Here is a 20,044-nt window from a genome sequence, read left to right as displayed (position 1 = left end):
GTTTGACCCTTAAGCTCATTTTCTCCTCAAACATGGCCATGCACACATATCCCTATTTCGATTCGCCGTGGTTTTCGTGGTTGATAACAGTTGCTTGTTGTTTGTTTTTTATTATTTGTTCTAAATTGCTTTTTTATTGTTTCTTTTGTTACATTTCGTAATTTTATGGTAAATGACGAAAGTAATTGAAGCAATGAGGTAGCAGTCTGAATTATACGACATGAGTGTACCACATTGGCATCTACTGCATTTAGGTAGATTTTTAAACATACCAATACCGACTGCAATATGGCTGTAACTTGGAGTGCGAAAAGTAGATCAGATACAAACCATATGAGCCCAATGAATGTCATTTTTGTGCAAAAGTGGGCTCCAGCACCCACATATATGAGATATCGCATAGTGAGTGTGCAATTCACGAGTAAAAAGAATTGGAAATAAAATTCCAGTTGAAAATCATGTTGTGAAGATCGCAAAACACACTTGATCATAGCCATGCGAGTTGACATTGTGTGATGGACAGTGTGAATACACATTGATGTGACGGTGCCAAGATGTGATTGTGCTGTGACAGCCAGTTTGAATTGGATTTTACCATAATAATCTGCTTCTTCCTGATGTTTCAGCCAATGAAACATATTAACACAGGCATTTCTCATTCTATTCATTCAATATTCATTCGCTTTCTTCTGAGAAATCTGTATTTTATACATATGACGAAACACGCATTCCAACAGAGTGAGTAGTACCTTTATAAACAACACAAGCAAGTATCGTGAATTAAACAGCTTTCACGACTCGTAACAATCAAATCATCTACTGGTAGAGTCTGGGGCAATGAAGATGGCGGACGTCTGCTTCAAGTTTTTGACGTCATACACGGCCACCTCTATAATAGGCGGCCGTGCGTCATGACAACTCTACTAATTTTTACCTTGATGTCTTTGACGGTCAATAGTATAAGAACTCTGATTTGTGTGTAAACATGGGGGCAGTTGTGTCAAATATACGAAGTTTGCATTGTTGTAATGCGCCGTGATGTCATTTCTTTCTCGTTACGTTGTATTGTTGTTCTAAGAAAATGGATGAATCACATGTGAAAACTATTATATTTCTCTTGTGGAACGACAGATTTGCTCGCACCTCAGTTTTATCCATCTTTACTCTTGCCTTAATTGTTATCCTATCTTTAAGGTAAGCTGTTAGACCTTTTGTCACAAAATTGCATGACGTAAACTCATTTATATAAGCTTTGCGTAGCTTCAGTAAACACCGCTGGACATCTGTCGTGATACCATTAGCGTTTATCCACAAGCCCCCTTTAACTATACAGAGCGAGGAGGCGCACTGCTTAATACATTCTACTCACATTCAGCAGTGTTGAAGTACAAATCCCGTTCTAGCCACGCTGATCTACGTTTTCCATGATTTTCGTAAATCGATTAAAGTGAATATTGGTGTGGTACCTAGGAAAAGGACACGGCTAACAACCCAGTTCGAGGTGATGCCCCGTCTCTAATGACATTCTCCTCGCCTGGGCGTTAAACATTGACCAACCATAATTCCTCCATTTCGTTACAAGCTTCGGAGATATTACGTTATATGTATTGGATATAATGACAATTCGTTTTGCATTATTATCAGTGAAAAGCATGGTTCTGCGAGACTGGCATTGTGACATATGATAGATCGTTTGTATCAGCTGGGTCTTTGTTGTACGGGAATCTAAGACAAAACGCGATCTTCATTGGAGCCCATTCTGATTATGGGTGTTACCCATAGTCAAAATCCTGTATTTTAAAGTTGAGCAGTGCACAACGGCCTTGGGCTGTAAAAGAGAACATCTGACATCCTTGAAGGTGGTGATTGTATCCATCTCACCCAGCACCATAGGGATTCTTTTCTGCACACTATCTGAGCTCCAAGCCATGTCAAGTCACTGCTACAGTGTATGTCCATGGCCCAGCTAGTCATGACCTTCTCTTATTGTCAAATATGAAATGACCCAAAATGTCTGTGCTCGAACCTGTGTCTCAGTGGAGAAAAACAAACTCTTGAATTGTGCCAGCTGCAGTGATTGGTGGTCTGGCAGTAAGTAATCTCAGAAGTTCATTACCACAATCTACATTTAAAAATATATAAAAAATAAAAGAACTATTGATGCGAACAAAGTATTGTAATTGTTGTATTCTCTTCCTGGGTCGACAGAAGCGTCCGATCCCACGCGTCGGCTTTGACCCGTGACGTAAGGGTGTTGTCGTGTGTGACGTCATGACGGCGCGGAGTTTGGTTTGAGTGTGGCTGTTTCCAGTTCTGTTTTATCTTATTTTGTTTACTTTTCTGATCTGTTCGTTCTATCTCGTGAGATTTTTTCTTTTTTTTAATTTAAAAACGCTTATTACTTATTTTAATTATCTGTTTCCTCCAATTTCTGTTTTAGTTTATTATATTTATCTTTCTGATCTGTTCGTTCTATCCCGTGAGATTTTTTTTTTTAAAAAAGACAAAAAACACTAATCAGCTACTGAAGCATCTTTATCTTCTATGGGTTGCAGGGGTTACGACCCCTGGGGAGGTGGGTGGGTATTCATGCATGGCTGTCTTCACTTACACGTTGCAGCTACGCAAGGCGTCTAAATTTGTTTATATTTAGTTTGCCCCCCCCCCCCCCCCACCCACCCAAAACACCCCATTTCCCACGCTTGTCCCGTTAGTGTCATTAGGCTTCTTGTGGAAAGTGTGTGTGTTTGTTTTTGTTTCCGCCATATTTGTGACGTCATGGGTCAAAGCAGACGGGCGGGATCGGACGCTTCCGTATTTCCCTCTTCCTGATTCAATTCAAATGACATCACACACATCCTTTTTACAGAATGGGTGAAGGTAGGTTTGGAAGACAGTGAACTTCTGCATGTTAGAGATAGCAATATCTTTATTCATTGAGGGGGCTATTGTTGTCTTTGACATGTATGCTGTTGATTGCCCTGAGATTTTCTCATTTTTGTCCAAAAAACATACTTCAGAGCCCTTCTGGGACAAAATTTGTCAACATGATCAAACATTTTTTGGGGTTAGACATTGCTTTATAAAGAGCTGATTTCAGATTAGCTTTCAATCTAATAAACATCTCCTGACAGTTCAGAGGCTCTACAAATGTCATACCTTCCATCTTTAGTTGATTTAATGGATTACAGTGCTTAACAACGTTGGTTATTAACTCTGTGTTGTAGCAGTCCAGGTTTCTGACTGTTATGTAGTTAACCAAGGATAGCAGGATGTTGAGCTTGGGTGACCTCAAGCAATGGGTAATGTTGGGTTTGTGGTGATAGCAAAGTCAGAAAGTGTCCATATACAGAAACCACTGAGGAGGTGGACTGTGATGTTGGCAGTGCTGCAGCAGAGGAAGCAGCAAGTTGGACTCAGCATAGCATGAAGCACTGGCATGCACTTAATGGCTCCAGTAGAGTGAACCCAATTCCAAATCTGATAGCATCGAGCTAGCTCTGGCAAGTAGCAGGCCTGTGACTGCATATAGTAGCTGGTGTGGACAAAGGAGCCACCCACTTGTGCTGAGATTGGAGTTGAAGTCAGGATCAGAGTGGAAGCGCAGCATGGCACCATCAGAGTCTATTAATTCCTGTCATGTGGCCATAGTCATGTAGGAAACATGTCAGAAGCATAGTGTGATGTCAGAACAGGACAGGTCCAACATTGCATGATGAGAGACAAGTCTCCAGTCCAAGTGAACTTCGGTTGTATGGAGGCCTAGGTATACTCGTCCAGGCATTGTCATTTTGGCAAAAAGCCTTGCTTGTTGACATGTAGGTTTGAAAAGCGCTGTTCAGGCACTGTCATCAGGCAACCTGGCCCATTATAGGACAGCTTGTGGAGTGCAGGATGCTGAGGTAGCAGTATTAAGGGTGCATACAAGTGGAGTTTCATAACTGGTCACCCAGTAGACTGCCTGCTGTGGCCTGCTCATGCTGATACCAAAACAGTGCAATAACTCACATTGCTAATAAAGGACTGTAATTTTTTGAGACTGTTAGAAGCAGGCAGTTTGTTGATTGTTTGTATGTGCTGTTGAGTTGCTCTGGGACCATTCTTGTCTAGTTGTTGCTGATTTGCAGTGTTGTAAGAATTTTAGTGCAGATAGAAAGAAAGTGGATCTCGTGTAGTGACATTTGAGACTATTCCTTTATAAAGTGTGAAGTAATGTTTGCAGGTTCATCATATGAGTGTTTAGATTGCACCTGTTGTGATGATGTCATCAGTATATTTTGTGCTCTGAAAAAGTGATATACTGATTGCTCAAAATTGTGCTAAAATGTTATAGAATCACATCTGGTTCCACATGGTAAGCAGTTGTATTCGAAGAAGAGCCCAAAAGGCATATTAATAACCATTATCTTCTTTGTCTGTTATTGTGGGTGGAATTGCAGATAGACGTCTACCTATCTTTGAAATATATGTCCCTCCTGGTAATCCAGCAATTAATTTCTCTGATCATGGAATTTGGGAGGTAACATCTTCAGATTGGGCAATGACCAAAAATCTGAGTGTGCCAAAGGGCGATAATGACTCTTTGAGGTTATGCTTGGTGACCAGTGATGTGACCCATTGGCGTGATGAAACACATATAACCACTTATTGGCGCAGTCAATCTAATTCCTTCTTTATATTGTCTGCTGAACAAATAAATCTAGTTCAGCGATAACAGAACATGATAATGTGGATGATTTCATTATGATGTGACATTTTAAGTAGTTGTACAACTTTTTATGGGGGGGGGGGGGGGGGCATTGTGATCGTGCCATAGAATTCAAACCTTCAAGAGGGAGATCTCTGAAACTACGCTAAAAACTTCACAAATTTGATGTTTAAGTAACACATGTTACTGAGGTGCAGAAGTAATGGGATATCTCCTAATATTATGTCAGACACCTGTTTTCCTAGTGCAGCAACTCATGGCTTGGACTCAACAAGTCTTTGGAATTCTCCTGCAGAAATATTGAGCCATGTTGCCTCTACAGCCATCCACAATTGCAAATGTGTTGCTGGTGCATGGTTTATGTCCCGTAAATGTCGGTGCGATTCATGTCAGGCGATTTGAGTAGCCAAATCATTCACTCAAATTGCCGAGAATGGTCTTCACACCAGTCATGAACAAGTGTGGCTCGGTGACATGACATTGTTTGTGAACATGAACTCCATGGATGACTGTGAATGGTCTCCCAAGTAGATGAACATAACCATTTCCAGTCAGTGATCAGTTCAGCTGGACCAGAGGACACAATCAATTCCTTGTAAATCCAACCCACACCATTATGGAGCCACCACCAGCTTGCAAAGTGCCTTGTTGACATTTTGGGTCCATGGCTTCGTGAAGTCTGCACCACAGTTGAACCCTACTGTCAGCTCTTACCAACTGAAATTGGGACTCATCCCACCAGGCCACAGTTTTCCAGTCATCTAGAGTCCAACTGATATGGTAACAAACCCAGGAGAGACACTGTAAGTGATGTTGTGCCGGTAGCAGAGGCACTCGAGTCGGTTGTCTGCTGCCGTAGCCCATTAATGCCAAATTTCGCTGCACTGTCCTAACGGGTATGTTTGTCGTATATCCCACATTGATTTTTGCAGTTGTTTTGTCCAATGTTCTTTGTTTCTTAGCACTGACAAGTATACACAAATGCCGCTGCTCTTGGTCATTAACTGAAGGCTGTTGGCCACTGCACGGTCCGTGGTGATAGGTAATGCCTGAAATTTGGTATTGTCAGTACACTGTTGACACTTGAGCTTGGGATATTGAATTCCCTAACTATTTCTGAAATGGAATGTCCCATGCATCTGGCTCCAACTACCAGTCTGCATTCAGAGTCTGTTAATTCCTGTCACATGGCTATAATTATGTAGGAAACAGTTTCACATGAATCATCTGAGTACAAATGACAGTTGTGCCAATGAACTGCCCTTTTATACTTTGTGTACACAATACTACCGCCATCTGTTTATGTGGACATTGCTACCCCATGACTTGTCACCTCAGTGTATTGGAAAACTTAAAAATTATTTCAACTAGCACATAATGTTAATTCTCATTTAACTTCTATATAACTGGCTGAAATAACAGTTTGCTTTGTAAGGGGTAATAGCTTTATGTAACTTGCCTGAACTTCATTAATTGCTGCATTGGAGATGCAGTAGACTGATACACATCTTCATTGATAATAGACAAAGACAAGTGTGAATCTTAAAATAATCTATGCGAGATTTAGCTGAGTGGGTAACCCCCAAGTAATTTACGTATGACACTAACTTGCAATTTTCCTATAACTTTATTATGATGGAGTAACATGTTAAAAGAATGAAGCATTAGAGGATGAAGAAGACAGTCATAATAGCTTAGTTATAGATTTTTGCTTTCTCACACTTCAGCCACTTACTGTGTCACAGTCAATGTTCTTTGAGTTGCTGCAGAGACTTTGTGAGTTGTTGGAATAGTGAGGTCTTTCTCCAGTGACAGACTAGACAACTTTAAAGTCTGATAACTGTACTTTTAGATGAGAGATAAGCAGTGGCAACACCATCAAAGTTCTTTCGTATCACAGTAAAATGAGGGTGATTGCTATCCTTTTTCTGGCACTGCATGAATTTCAACGTGGCCATTTCTGTATATGTGTGTGGAGATTACTAGGTAACATGCTAAAATGGTCTTCTAAAAGAAGATTTAGTTTCTGAATCAGCTTGTTGAGTGTTGTATTGGAAGACAACTGGCAATCACATTGTAAATCTTCAAATATACAAGGTGAACCTGAATTCCATAAAATCTCAGATGTTGTTCATAGATATTTTCTGGGTATTTTGGTATAACGGACCTGTGGTCTTCAGTAGCTCAGGGCAAGTAATAATGTAATTGTGTTTTATTTAATTTTTTATGTTAATTACCCACCTTCACAACAGCTGAAAAGCTTATAACATGCAGGCAACAAAATAAACAGATCAAAACACTAAGTAGTGCAGCAACCCACAGCCTATGTACAGATGCAAAAGTAATGTGATGTGGTTGTCATCACTGTGACAGCAGCTCAGCATAGCATCATGATGTTGGTCTTCCATTGCATTCGGCAACCTCTTACATGAGGTGCATATCAACCAGTTCATCAGTAAACCTATCCAAATGACTGTATGTCACTAGTAATATACAAGTAACACTGTCATATAAACAAATCCAAGACAGAACTGAGCAGTACTGAATGCAATTACTCTGTAATGGGCCATCAGAAAGCAGTGTTCCATTTTCAGAAATCTCAGGAAATGTCCCCAAACAACCTCCGACTGAAAACTCAGCTACTGCTAATAAGAGTCTAAGTCACTACTTTTCTCACTAAATATTAGAAATTGTAGCAACTATTTGATTTAATTTTTTGAATATACGGGGTTGGATAAAGATATGGGAACACCGAGTACACAACACATTACCGTGCCAAATATGGTCAAGGAAACTGTTGGTTTCGAAATGGCTTTCATTCATTTGAGAATGAATAAATACAGGTTCTTTGTGGTGGGAAGTTCAGGTAACACCAATGGAGTTAGATGCAATTCTGCACCTTCTAACTAAAGTAAACCACAAAGTCTCAATAATATAGGCGTTGCCGCCTGCAACACCATATTCTGTCTGTTTATATATCTCTGTAATTTGAATACACATGAAAATACCAGTTTCTTTGGCATTTTAGTGTATGTCGCATTGTCTCTGGTGTAGAGAGTTGATCCATGTTGTTCTTTCACGTGTTATAGTGAGTTTTTCCGAAAAAATGGAAAGGTCGTCTCAATAATATTAAGATCTCATGACTGCGGTGACCAGGAGAGATATAACAATTCATCATTGTACTCACAAAACCAGTCCTGGACTATGAGAGCTGTGTGGACAGTGGCTCTGTCATCTTGTAACATAGCATCAGCCTTGGGGCAAACATTACACAGAGGACATTGCCAGAAAGGTCACATAACCTTTGGCAGTAACACAGCCTTGCACAGTAACCATGGGGGCCTCGGAGTACCTTGATATGGCTGCCCAACTGATCAGCCAGAATGGTCACATAACCTTTGGCAGTAACACAGCCTTGCACAGTAACCATGGGGGCCTCGGAGTACCTTGATATGGCTGCCCAAATAGTATCGCCAAGCCTCTGCTTTGTTTCACTCTTGGGACTTAAAGTGGGCCAGAACTTGGAAACCATATGAAACAAGACTCAGCTGACCAAATAACTTTCTCCTATTGACCTGAGGTCCAGGTTTTATGACTTTGGCATCACGTTTTCCTGCTATGGGCATTTGCATCACTTATGTGTCATTCTGGAATTCCAGCTCTCCCTGTGATTCCCTGCTTGTAGAGCTTCCTTCTTTTTGTTTTGGTGTTGACAGAGTTCATGAGTGTGACATTCAATTCTGCAGTGACTTTTGAAGCTGTCAGCCCCTTATTTTTCCTTACAATCCTCTTCAATGGCTGTCTGTCACTATCACTCAGCAGACACTTTCATTTGTGTTGGACTTAGCAGATGATTTCAGTTACCTTAGCTCCAACATAGTGCACTCTCAGCTACACAGAACACTGTTCTCACCACAGTTGACACTTGCAGTGTATTGAGGACATTGCACAGATGCCATCTGTGGTCAAATACAAAAGCACAACATGTGGGCTTGGCTATCATCTACATTTATGTTCAAGCATGCATTTCTTCCAGTGTTTAAATATCTTTGTCCAATCCCTGGACTTAGTGCTGTAGGATCTGCTTTAACAGCTGTTGCTTGTTTTCAAAGAATTTTATATTCTGCATTTGCCATGCAACTGGCTGTTCCTGTTCCGCCATCATCTCTTCCTGATGTTATCATTCTTGATGTTCATGCAGCTTTTTCTTATGGTGGTAGCTGTTCCCCAATGACAGCTTAAAAAATTCCAATTCTATCTTGAACTTCGAAATCACTACTGGATAAATAAGGAAGTGCTATATTTTTCATTTATTACATTGTTGTTATTGGTGTATTATTACTATACAGCTTTGTTTAGCTCTTCAGCAGCTCCATGGAATGTACTTTATATGCACACTTACATGATGAAGCTTATCCAGCTCACACTCTGGTTTAAGAATGTTTCAAGAAAGTTTAAGTCTTTAGCACATGTTCAAATCTAAGTGTGTCCAGACAGAAACAGGGTCTGTAGCATAGCTCAGAACTTGGTTTCATAACTGAACTACATATATTTATTACAGTAGCACCCTAGAAGCTCCAAGGATCAGGCTAAAGAGAAATCTGGTGTAGGAACGTTCAAAATAAGACCAGTCTGTAGCACAAGTTCCAGTACCAGATATATGAGCAGGTAGTCCAAGTGCAGCCCCCCCCCCCCCCCCCCCCAAAAAAAAATCTGTTACATGGATCTGATGATTTATTCTTTTTCGCACTCCTCTTCTTTCTGCACTTAACTCCCTGTTTCTTTTTCCTCTTTCTTCTGCCACTTTTGTTTATCCTACTACTATTTCTTCTTTCTTCTCCTGTCTATCACGTTTTCCTGCTGCTTCTGTCTTACATTCATGGAGATTTAGTACCAGCTTTCTTCTTTTCTTCATTATCTTTTTCATCTGCTTTTTGTCGCTGATTCATTGTACTTCAAGACTTGATCTTAATGTTGTGTCGATGACAAGCTATGGCTGTTACTTCAATTTATTGCTTGAATCTAGAGCTAGACTTGTGAATATAATTTTTAATGTAAAAATATACCTTTATACTTTGCTATTAATATTAAGGCAAAATTGAAGAAAAAGTAAAATTCTATATTTGCACTTGTCTGCTTAAATAGTTTGCTGTACTGTTTTATATATTTCTGCACAAGTAATTTAATTACAACTCATTGAATAGTTGAAGTGCTGAGTTGTCGGTAGACTCATAAATAAGATATTGCTCTCTTTCAGGCAAATGATCCTTCAGAGCTATGGTGATAAATACATAAATTTAGCACCCAGTTCCACCTTTCTAGTGGTCTGAGCAAGCTCACGGGTGCTCTGTTCCTATGCTGTAGACCTGTTGTCTCCCTCCCAGCCATGAACCACCTGTCTCTAATCCTTTCTCACATCCTTTCCCCTGTTGCCCATTCCACCTGACACTAATTCTCACCTCAGTCAAACTGGTATGATGCAGTCAATTAGAACAGTGTAGTCTTACTTTGTGTGTGTGTGTGTGTGTGTGTGTGTGTGTGTGTGTGTGTGTGTGTGTGTGTGTGTGTGTGTGTACCTGTACCTGTGCATTTGTGTGTGTGTGTGCGTGTGTGTGCGCGCACACATGTTTGCATGAAAATGTTTGGTAATATGTTATCTTTACTGCTTAAATTATTCATATTTCACCAAGGGCTTTACATTAACATTCTACAGTACGTTTCCTTGGTAGACATTTTAAGTACTTGAATATTTAACTTCATTTATCTGTTTGTGTTATGAATGCTTGTCATTGTTTTCTGTTTATTTCAGTTTTCTTTCTGGTCTACTAGTTCTTGGAGCGTATATAGGAGGTTTCATTGCTTTTAGCTCAGTTTTCAGGTAAGAGTAAAGACTTTTCTTTACTTTAATAGATTTGTAGTTCACATTGTTAAATTGCATTATCTCCTATCTATATTTTAGTGTTGAGCCTTCCAAGTGCTCCTACATCATTGTTGCTCACTGTTTCTGTAGCATTATGTCAGCCATTCTTACTGTGTAGTGCTAAATGGTGAGCAGCATGGGAAGCTGGCACAACATCAGTTGGACTCAGACTTGCCAAAGCTGAGTTTCATGAACTGAGGGATGTGGGATGGCCAACACAACCAATTCTCTTTATCCCTAATTTGCTGACAAGCTTCAACAGCCATTAAAGTATTCAGCACAACAATGGAATGTCATACGCCACAGCAAATAGTAGTCTTAGCTTAAATGAGGGTAGAATTATTTATAAAAAAGACACTAAACCTCAATGTGCCATGCATAGATGAAGTGAGTTGTTCTTGAGGCAGTAAGAACAGTTGTAAGCAACCCTTGGGGCACCAGCTAAACAGCAGCTGCTTTAGACTTACTAAGGAATGCAGTGTTCTGCCTCAGGCAACTATAATTTCTCAAGCTGCTTGATGGAATGAAGTTGTTTTCAGAAAAGGAAAAGGTCTGATAGTTCCCAGAATAAATTGTCATAATTACCTGGACTCAGTGGACTCAACCCAAAGTTTCTTGACTAGAGCAGACCTCTTACAATTTCTCCCAGGAGAGTGTACACCATTGATTTAGTACCACTGCATATTTACCAAGTTCCTTACAATTCCAGTACATTTTCCATCCATTAATGTCTCCAGAATATTCTGTTACTGAACAACTGCTTCATAGCTCAACTGTATGCCATAAAAGCACATCAGTTATTTAGTTGCATTCATACAAAGCAAACTTGAATACTGTTACTATCAGTTACTGGCCTATCTGACTGAAACAAAGATTTACATTATTGTATTTACATTATTGTATAACAGCTAAGACTCAAAGCTATTATTTGACAAATGTTTTCTCCCTGCTTATGACTGAAGATCCTCTGTCATAGTTGGACAATGCCCCAACAATAGCAGTTTCATCCAAAGTAAAATAATGACCTTGCCACTCCAGACTTCATGTGTAATGTAACACAGTGAACATTGCCAAACAAAAGAGAATGGATGTTCAATTGAAAACTTGCTTGTTTATATTTAAGTATGTAAGGGAAATTTATTGAAATGCAGGTGGTGTGAGGTGCAGCAAAACATTACATTAATTACACAACACCTAATAAATAATAACCTTAATACTCCAAGAGAATAGTTAAGGTAACAATCTCAAAGTAGTTTTTATTTTATTTTTTTAATCATAGTCAATCTTACACATTGACACTTAAACACATGTTAGAAAAGTATCCTTCCATCTTTTTGTCATCTTTTAATGACAGTATGTCATGAATATTCAGTCATGAATATTCGTGTCACAACTGTGTCAGTACATACGGTATGGTTTCACAGTCACTAATACGTTGTCTTAGGTTTGTGTGAGTATTAACATATGTTCTAATAATGTGAAGTGCACCTCGAATGTATGAAAGCTCAAAAAGCGGCAAAAGAGGGCTTAAATTGTTAGGTAGCCAGCATCCTCATGGCCCAGAAGTGAAACCAGTTTCAAAGAGGTTGTCACAGTGAGCCATGAGAACACTGGCTATCTCACTTTCATACAGGACGTGATAAAGAAACAGGGAACAATTTATATGAAAATGCACCCAATTGACTGTTATTTATTAGCTGTATGTAATAAACAGTATACAAACATAGGAACAAAAATTGTTTTTCTTACAATTTGTGTGTTTTTGGAAAACAGGAAATGCAAAAAAATTCATGACATTCCTTACAGATTGTGTTTGTTTTTACTACAAGCTTATGCCCTTCATTTCTTCCTTTGTCTCTTGAAATCTTTAAGTAGCAACTTCTGTATCTCTTCCAGATTTTTGTATTTTACTTGTCTCTTTGCATGCTTTCTACTAGGTTGTGGCTCTTGAAACTTTTAGAAGATTGATTGGAAGTCGGTGTATCAACAGTGTTCTCCAAAAGGCTCATGATTATTTCCTCCCTAAAATTCTTTATAGGAATATTTGTCTTGGTAAATATTTTTTACAAAAAGTGAGTGCTTACAACTGCTATGTTGAACATAAATTCAGACGCCACAGTGTGGAACCATCTTATTGTTTTCCTCAGTAGTGAAAAATAACTTGACATCTGGTCTGACACATCGATTCCTTGCTATGCTGCATTATAATCCAAAATGGCAGCAGGCTTAAATATTTCCTCACTGGTTTTCTTGCTTTTCTTCCCAGTGATGTGCATTTCGATGCCATGGTTAGTAGTAAGAAACATCACATCTCTTTTCTTGTGCCATTTCCCTACTATTCCATTAGGTTCTCTTCCAATGAGTTTGCCTTTTCTTATTTGTCCTGTAATGGTGGGGACCAAATGCTTTCTGTTTTTCTCCGGGTACCTACAATGTTGGTATTTCCATCCAGCAAATGTCCAGCTAATGACACACTTGTGTAATAGTTGTCAGTAACAATTGTATGTCCCTTATCTGTATGTTTTTCCATTAAGTCTAAAACTACTGTTTCTGCAAGATTTTTGCTGACATTGTACAACTATCCTGTGTAAACAATCATTCTAAGTGTATAACCGGCTTGGTTACAAAGTTTGAATACCTTGATTCCATATCTTTGGGTCTTGCTGTGGATGTACTGACGAAATAAAAGTCATTCTCAAAAGGGCACCATCGACTCGTTCACTGCTAGCATCTCTCCCAGTCCATATTGTGAGCAAAATTTACTCTGGATCATATCAAAGAGTTTTCGCATCATGAATATACAATCACTTTTATCTGCAGTTGTGTTGTCCTTGAAATGGACGAACCTCAAATCACACCAAAGAACTTGCGCATCTTGAAATTATATTCATTAAAAGTTGTAGATTTGTTTGCAACATGTTAATATGTATGCGTGTATGTTATTACTGTTTTGTAATTATAGCTTTAATAGGCACTATAATACAAGTGTTGAGATAAAGTGAGCATAGAATGCTTTACTATGATATTGAAAATCTAAGTCACCTTGACTGCACCATTCTCTGGTAATTTTACCTACTTTACAAAATGACATGCATTGAGACCAAGTACATGCTGTAGAATTATTTGTTTCTGTCCAGTCTGTATTCTGTTTCAGTTACTTGGTAGTCAAATACATCATTGTAATAATTAATCTTTTTATGTAAGAAATATAGAACAGGTGTTGGATATTGATCCTAAATAGGTTGAGGGACTCAACCTACTGTCACTCATATATTCATTGAAGACATAAAGTCTATAAATTATTTGTCAATCATTTTTTGGCACTTTATTTTTACAAGTCCGTCTTAATCATACAGATTTCTTACATTTTATTACCGGTTTTGGCTACTGCCATCTTCAGATCTGTTACAAAAATAAGTATTGTGCAAGCAACAGGTTCAATTAGTTAACGCTAAATCTAACAAGTCCTAGTGATACACAAAATATAATAGTATAAAATGTTTATAGGCATGTATAGCCGCCATACATATGATTAAAATATTCTGATGTAAATCATCGTCAAGTTAAACATGTGAGTACATGGTACAAGCTGATAATACTCAGTTTGCACCTGGTATTTACATATGCCAGCAGAGGGCACTTTAGCTAGAGTGCATACTAAACCAGTGTCACCAATGTGATGATTAAATTGTGGTATGCACAGCCATTCATTAAAAATTATTTTTTGAAATTACTTCCCATAACAAAATGAGTGTCTGACGATAAAATGCATGCTGATGTGAAATTGGAGTCATACTTAAGCTAGTATAAAATGTGCAACAATAAAATAAAATATCTAAAAATCTTCCAGCCTAACATATCAGTTACCATAAATGTAATTGTAATACAATTAATAAAATAGTAACTCTACATTAAAGTCAAAAATCGATAGTTGATATTCTATCCAGTGTCTTGTCTCAGTGGCGACATGTCATGGTATCTTTCTTTTCCTGTGGTGGAGCTTTCAGAGGAAGGCCCAGTCTCTTTGTTGACGGCAGCTGGCGCACATCAATCTGCTAGGGTGCTCTACGTTACTCAAACTAGTAGGTCTCTGAATATATCAAAATAAGTATTTAGATTAAACCCATTCTGTTCATTCAGCAGTAATTCCGTTTGTCATTTCCTGTGCACATAAATCTCCATTTCTTCGAGTAAGTTCAGTAACTGTCCCTTTGGCGCCCTATGCAACACTTTCATATTATTGTCTGTGCTTCCTACTGAATGTCTTTCTTTGTCTAAATGTGTACCGAAAGCACTCTTGTTCTGATTATACGTATTTCTCTAAAACGAGTCTGGACATTCCTTCCTGTCTGACCAATATAAATACTGTCACGGTCTTGGCAGCTGATCTTATAAACACCAAACCCCATATATTTATTGCTGTTGTTGTCAACTATATGCCGTAGCTTACAACCAATTGTACCTACCATTTGACACCCAATTTTCATTTTCGTTTTTCTGAAGGTCTGCACAATTCTGTCGGAAAATGCACCATTGTACTTCATACCAACAAACTTCTTGCCCTCTGGTTTTCTTGACACCTTCCTGTCACATATTTTTGAGTTTAGTTTGTAATAAAGTTTCATTGCATCACGATCTTTATATTCATTTGCCTTAGCTACTTGTCTAATTGCGCTTAATTCTTCTACCTCGTCATTAAGGGTAAGTGGCAGTTTTAGCATCCTGTTGATCATAACCCTGAAATATGCCCATTTATGCTTCCCAGAGTGACAGGATTTCGCAGTTATAATTGTGTCAGTGGCTGTTATCTCCCTAAATATGCTAATCTTATGTCTTTCATCTCTTTTAGTTAACCTAAGATCCAAAGAACTTATACATCCTTCTTCTCAAATTCAGTTGTGTCAGCTCGCCTCCTTACAAGAACCTTCAAGTTTTTCTTTCGATTAGATCTGTGAGGTACTTTGTACCTACCACTGTAAACATACTCATATTAATGCAGTTCATGCAGAGTTTTACCACAGCGAAAAGCAGTCAAAACAGTCAAACATGGCACAGGCAGCAGAACTACATGGACTTGGCCATAATTGTAATTTTGTGACAAGTATCCATAAGGAATGAATCATGATGCCATAATATGTTTCTTTCCTGGTAGGGAAGTTTGAGAATGAGCTCTACGGTGTAAAAATTCTGCACTTACAATTGTATTGAACGTAGCTCAGTCATTTGAAGTTTCACAGCTACAGGCATTCAGATAGAAGCCTGGTCAGAATTTTCAGAAATCAGTTGCTCTGACCCCACCTCAGTTTGCAAGGAAATGCAGATGCTATTGCACAAGTCCAGCAGACATCTCAGCATCATATAGGTAATAAGTATTAACCCCAACAACATTCTGCCTCACAACAGTGACAGCCTCGTGCTCTGCTGCTTCATGTCCATACTGCTTCATTTGACACAAATGGACCATGTGTCCCTAGTGCCGGGCAACGTGTAATAGGTGGCATAAGAAAGGACACAGTGCTTCTGTATGTAACTCCTTTCCAAACTTCATTGAGGTTGAAATGGACATGGATGCGAGCAGTGTATCAGCAGTGATGGTGTCTCAAAGCAAGTGATACATTGAAGTTTGTTTTTATGTTTAAGAGACCACTGAGAATACAGGTGGACACAGGTCCAGCAGCAATGTTGGTCAGTTCTCAGACTTGTGTGAGTTTGCGTTCTCCCCATCTGACTCCAGTGCCACGGAGGCTGATGAGTTATAATGAACAACAGATTTCCATCCTGGGAAAATTTTCTGCCCCCTGTGACTTTCGTTCATTAATGTTCCTAATTGTGGACAATGCTTACACTGAAAATCTGTTTTGTTTGGACACTTCTAAACTGTTTGGATTCTCCATTGATGATTAAGTGCATTTGGTTTTGTCTCTCTTTTCCCAGGACTGGGTTGTGCAACAGAATTTCAGGCTCTTATTATGATGAAACAGTCTGTCTGGTGCCGTTTTTTCCGGGTCCACCCAGAACCCATAACTTAACGGGATGAAGTAAAACTGAATTAATGCACAGTCCATCAGTGATATCTATCTTTTGCTGCGCTCTGAGTAGCTGTCAGGAAAATTATCAGGGGGTTATTATTTTTCAAAGACTGAGTTGGCAGAGGCATATTTACAGCTCCCACATGATGAGGAACCTAAACGCCTTCTAGTTATCAATGCCCCAGTCCTATCAGTACCAGCATTTGCGTTTTGGTGTGGTAAGTGCATCTGCTATTTTTCAATGCTATTTAGAGCAACTTATTGCATCAGGTCCAGGATCCATCAACTATTTAGATGACATAGTAGTGTCTGATGCCTCTACAGAGGAACATTTGCAGAACATTCATGCTCCATTTTCTGTTTTACAGTCTGCAGGGTTAAAGTGCAATTTGGACAAGACATAGTTTTTTCAACCATCTAATATTTATTTGGGTTTTGTAGTGTTGCGTGCTAGCATTAAACAATTGCGCCAGTATATTGATGCTATTGCGATGTTGCCACACTCCACGTCTATTAAGGAATTACAGGCATTTTACGCAAAATTGTGTACTACTACAAATTCGTACCACTACAAATTCGTACCATATGCTGCTTCTGTGGCACAACCACTCCAGACATTATCACATAAAGATGTTCCTTTCCACTGGTCCCCGGATTGCGACTAGGCATTCAAGTTATTGAATTGTAAGCTGCAGTCGGTCCCCTGTTTGGTAACTTTTCAGTCGGGCCAGGCCCCATGTTAGTGAAGGATGTGTCTGAGTTTGGCCTTGGCACCATCCTTGTTCATAAGTATGCAAATGTATCTGAACACTCTATTGCATATGCCTCTAAACTCTTAAATTCAGCACAACAGCATTATTCTCAGATAGAGAAAGAGACTTTGGTGATCTTATATGCTCTAAAAAACTTTCATGTTTTTTTTTTTTTTTTTTTATACATGTGTAAGTTTCACCTGTTCACACACCACAAATCACTGGTGTTTCTTTTTAACCCTTTGGCATCCTTGCCAGACAAAGCTGCATACCAGTTACAGCGGTGGGTGCTTTCCCTGTCACAATGCAATTATGAGATAAATTTTCAATCAACGTGCAAATGCTGACGTCATATCACATTTGCCGGTTGATCTGAATCCAGAGTTTGATAAGGAGAAATTACTTTGTTTTCATTTAGATGTTCAACCTCAAAATGTTGTTGATAGTTTTTCAATTACTAGCACTGAAATTGAAGCTGCAGATCGTGTTTTAAGTAAAACTGTTTCTTTTGCACAACATGACTGGCTGGACAGATCTCTGGGCTGTGCTTCTGGTCCTTTGTGAAATTATTTTTAATTACAAAATCATCTTGGGCAGTGTGCTGCTGTTAGCTATGCAGGACACTGCTCCCCAGGTTGTAGTCCTGTCCACCCTTTGACATGAAGTTAGGCATTTATTACATGTGAACCACTGGTGTGTGTCATGTACAAAAGCGTTAGCACTCAGACATGTTTTCTGGCCAGGCATGGATGGGAAAATAGTGTGGGTGTTGGGGTCTACCCATAGTGTGTCACCCAGCAGGCTGCTCCCCATGCTGCTTTGTCTCCGTTGCCAGATCCACAGCAGCCTTGGGAAGGAGTTCATGTAGATTTTGTGATACCTCTTTTGAATTTCTACTGGCTTGTCTTAATTATTCTAAGTTTATGTATGTGGTGCATTGTCTGTCCACTTTTGTGGTGACAACAATTTCAGCTTTGTCAAAAATTTTTGCTGTGGGAAGTCTTCAGTCTGTGTTAGTTACAGATAATGGCCCCCAGTTCATACCTCAGGAGTTTGAAGTTTTATGTAGAAGAAGTGCTCTTCGTATGACGGCTCCTCCTTTTCACCCTAAATTGAATGGGGAAGCAGAATGACTCGTATGGACATTTAAGACTCAGATGAAACAATACATTTTGGGTATGTCACTGGAAGTAGCTCTTGATTGATTCCCTAGTTCTTATAGGTTCACCCCTCTTTAGCGATAAGAGTCTGACAGAGTTGTTGCATGGTCGTCAGCCCAGAACTCTGCCACATCTGCTTTGACCGATGTGAGGCCATCCATTGGCACAACGCTCCTGGCCTGGCACAGCCCTTTGAGCTCGCTGGTTTGGCTGCCAGCTGAAACAGGTGCCAACTGTAATTGAGAGTACAAATGGCTGAAGCCTCCCCATCAATCGCACTGCTGAGGGGAGGACGTCGCAACACGTTGACCAGCCACAACATTGCCTAGGCGGCTGCGCTATGGGTGCACCTCCGCCGCTCTCACGTCCTCCATATGCCCAGTCATCTCCTACATCTCAGCTGGTGCCCTCACCTTCTCTGCCGCTGCTGCTGACATTTTCACAACTGTCTCCTCTGCTATGGGTGCCCACTTCAGCTGTCAGCCACAGTGGGACGCCAGTTCGTGCACTGTCACAGCTGATACATTTGACACTGCCGTCTCCATCACAGCCAGTTATACCTTTTCTGCTGCTTTTGCTGCCACTTCCTTCCCTGGGTTTTGGACTCGGACATGGAAGCTGCACCAGCATTGCCTGTCCTACTGTATGGCCTCTCAGAGGGAGGGGGGGGGGGGGTCGCCACACCTATCTGTGCTCATGCCATTTCCAACACTACACACCAGTTGCATCAACCGCAGAAGAAATGGACATGAGCACAGTTCTCACTTCTTCACAGAGGAAGAGGAGTGCTGTAACTACAAATTTTGTGTGTACATTGCTTCATAGTTCGCGCTTGAAGTTTTTGCTTGATTTAGTCACTAGAGGCTACCCAGCCTGCTAAGACAACAGCAACTGTGTGTGCAGCCTGCTGGCTGCGCCTCCTGAGAACTGATGTTTCTATAGGCCGAAGTTCTAGGCCCTATTTGCCACTTGTGCGTTCCTAATCTGATTGTACCTTGTCTTCCACTTATGTGTACTGTTCGAGCAATAGATTACAGTGTTCTTGGGTTAGAACATTTACGTATTTTGGATGTAGAAAGTGGGCTGCAACACTACATGTGAGTGCAGAAAGAGGAATGTCCAGACCTACCAATAACAACAGAAGAATATAGGAAAGGTAGTTTTGTGGAAATAGGTTAAAAAGAAAGAAGATAGGGAAGAAAGGAAACCCCTATCTGTTGGGGAGAAGTGTTGTTGGTTCCAAGGGGTAAAAAGTTTGTAACATAAAAACAGCACGTACAACTTCTCAACAGCACCTTGTAAGCAAAAGGCAAGTATCTTTACATCTCATGACTACTCTGTAGTTCACACTTAAGCATTTGTCAAAGGGTTGATAAAAACACTCTTAGACTATTTCTTGACTTTTCCACTCCCAAAGAGCAAGTGGAAAAAATGAGCACACAATATCATTCATCTTCTTTATTCCCATGAAGTAA

At 39.7% G+C, this 20,044-nt stretch overlaps 1 protein-coding gene across 2 annotated transcripts in view; it reads left to right on the top strand.

Annotated features, from left to right (window-relative positions):
• The first annotated feature begins 957 nt into the window (after positions 1 to 957).
• LOC126162372 (sorting nexin-14-like) overlaps positions 958 to 20,044 on the top strand; it is a 217,551-nt gene continuing 198,464 nt past the window's right edge. For both annotated transcript variants that reach the window (XM_049918827.1, XM_049918828.1), the window contains exons 1-2: positions 958 to 1,194; positions 10,518 to 10,586. In XM_049918827.1, coding sequence (XP_049774784.1) covers positions 1,082 to 1,194; positions 10,518 to 10,586 — 182 coding nt within the window. In that variant the 5' untranslated portion in view covers positions 958 to 1,081. The remainder of the gene's footprint in view (positions 1,195 to 10,517; positions 10,587 to 20,044) is intronic.

Source organism: Schistocerca cancellata, chromosome 2 (assembly GCF_023864275.1).
Source record: "Schistocerca cancellata isolate TAMUIC-IGC-003103 chromosome 2, iqSchCanc2.1, whole genome shotgun sequence".
In the NCBI taxonomy this organism is placed as follows: Eukaryota; Metazoa; Arthropoda; class Insecta; order Orthoptera; family Acrididae; genus Schistocerca; species Schistocerca cancellata.
The sequence above is the reverse complement of the archived record's forward strand: the minus strand, read 5'-3'. Positions and strand labels throughout refer to the sequence as shown.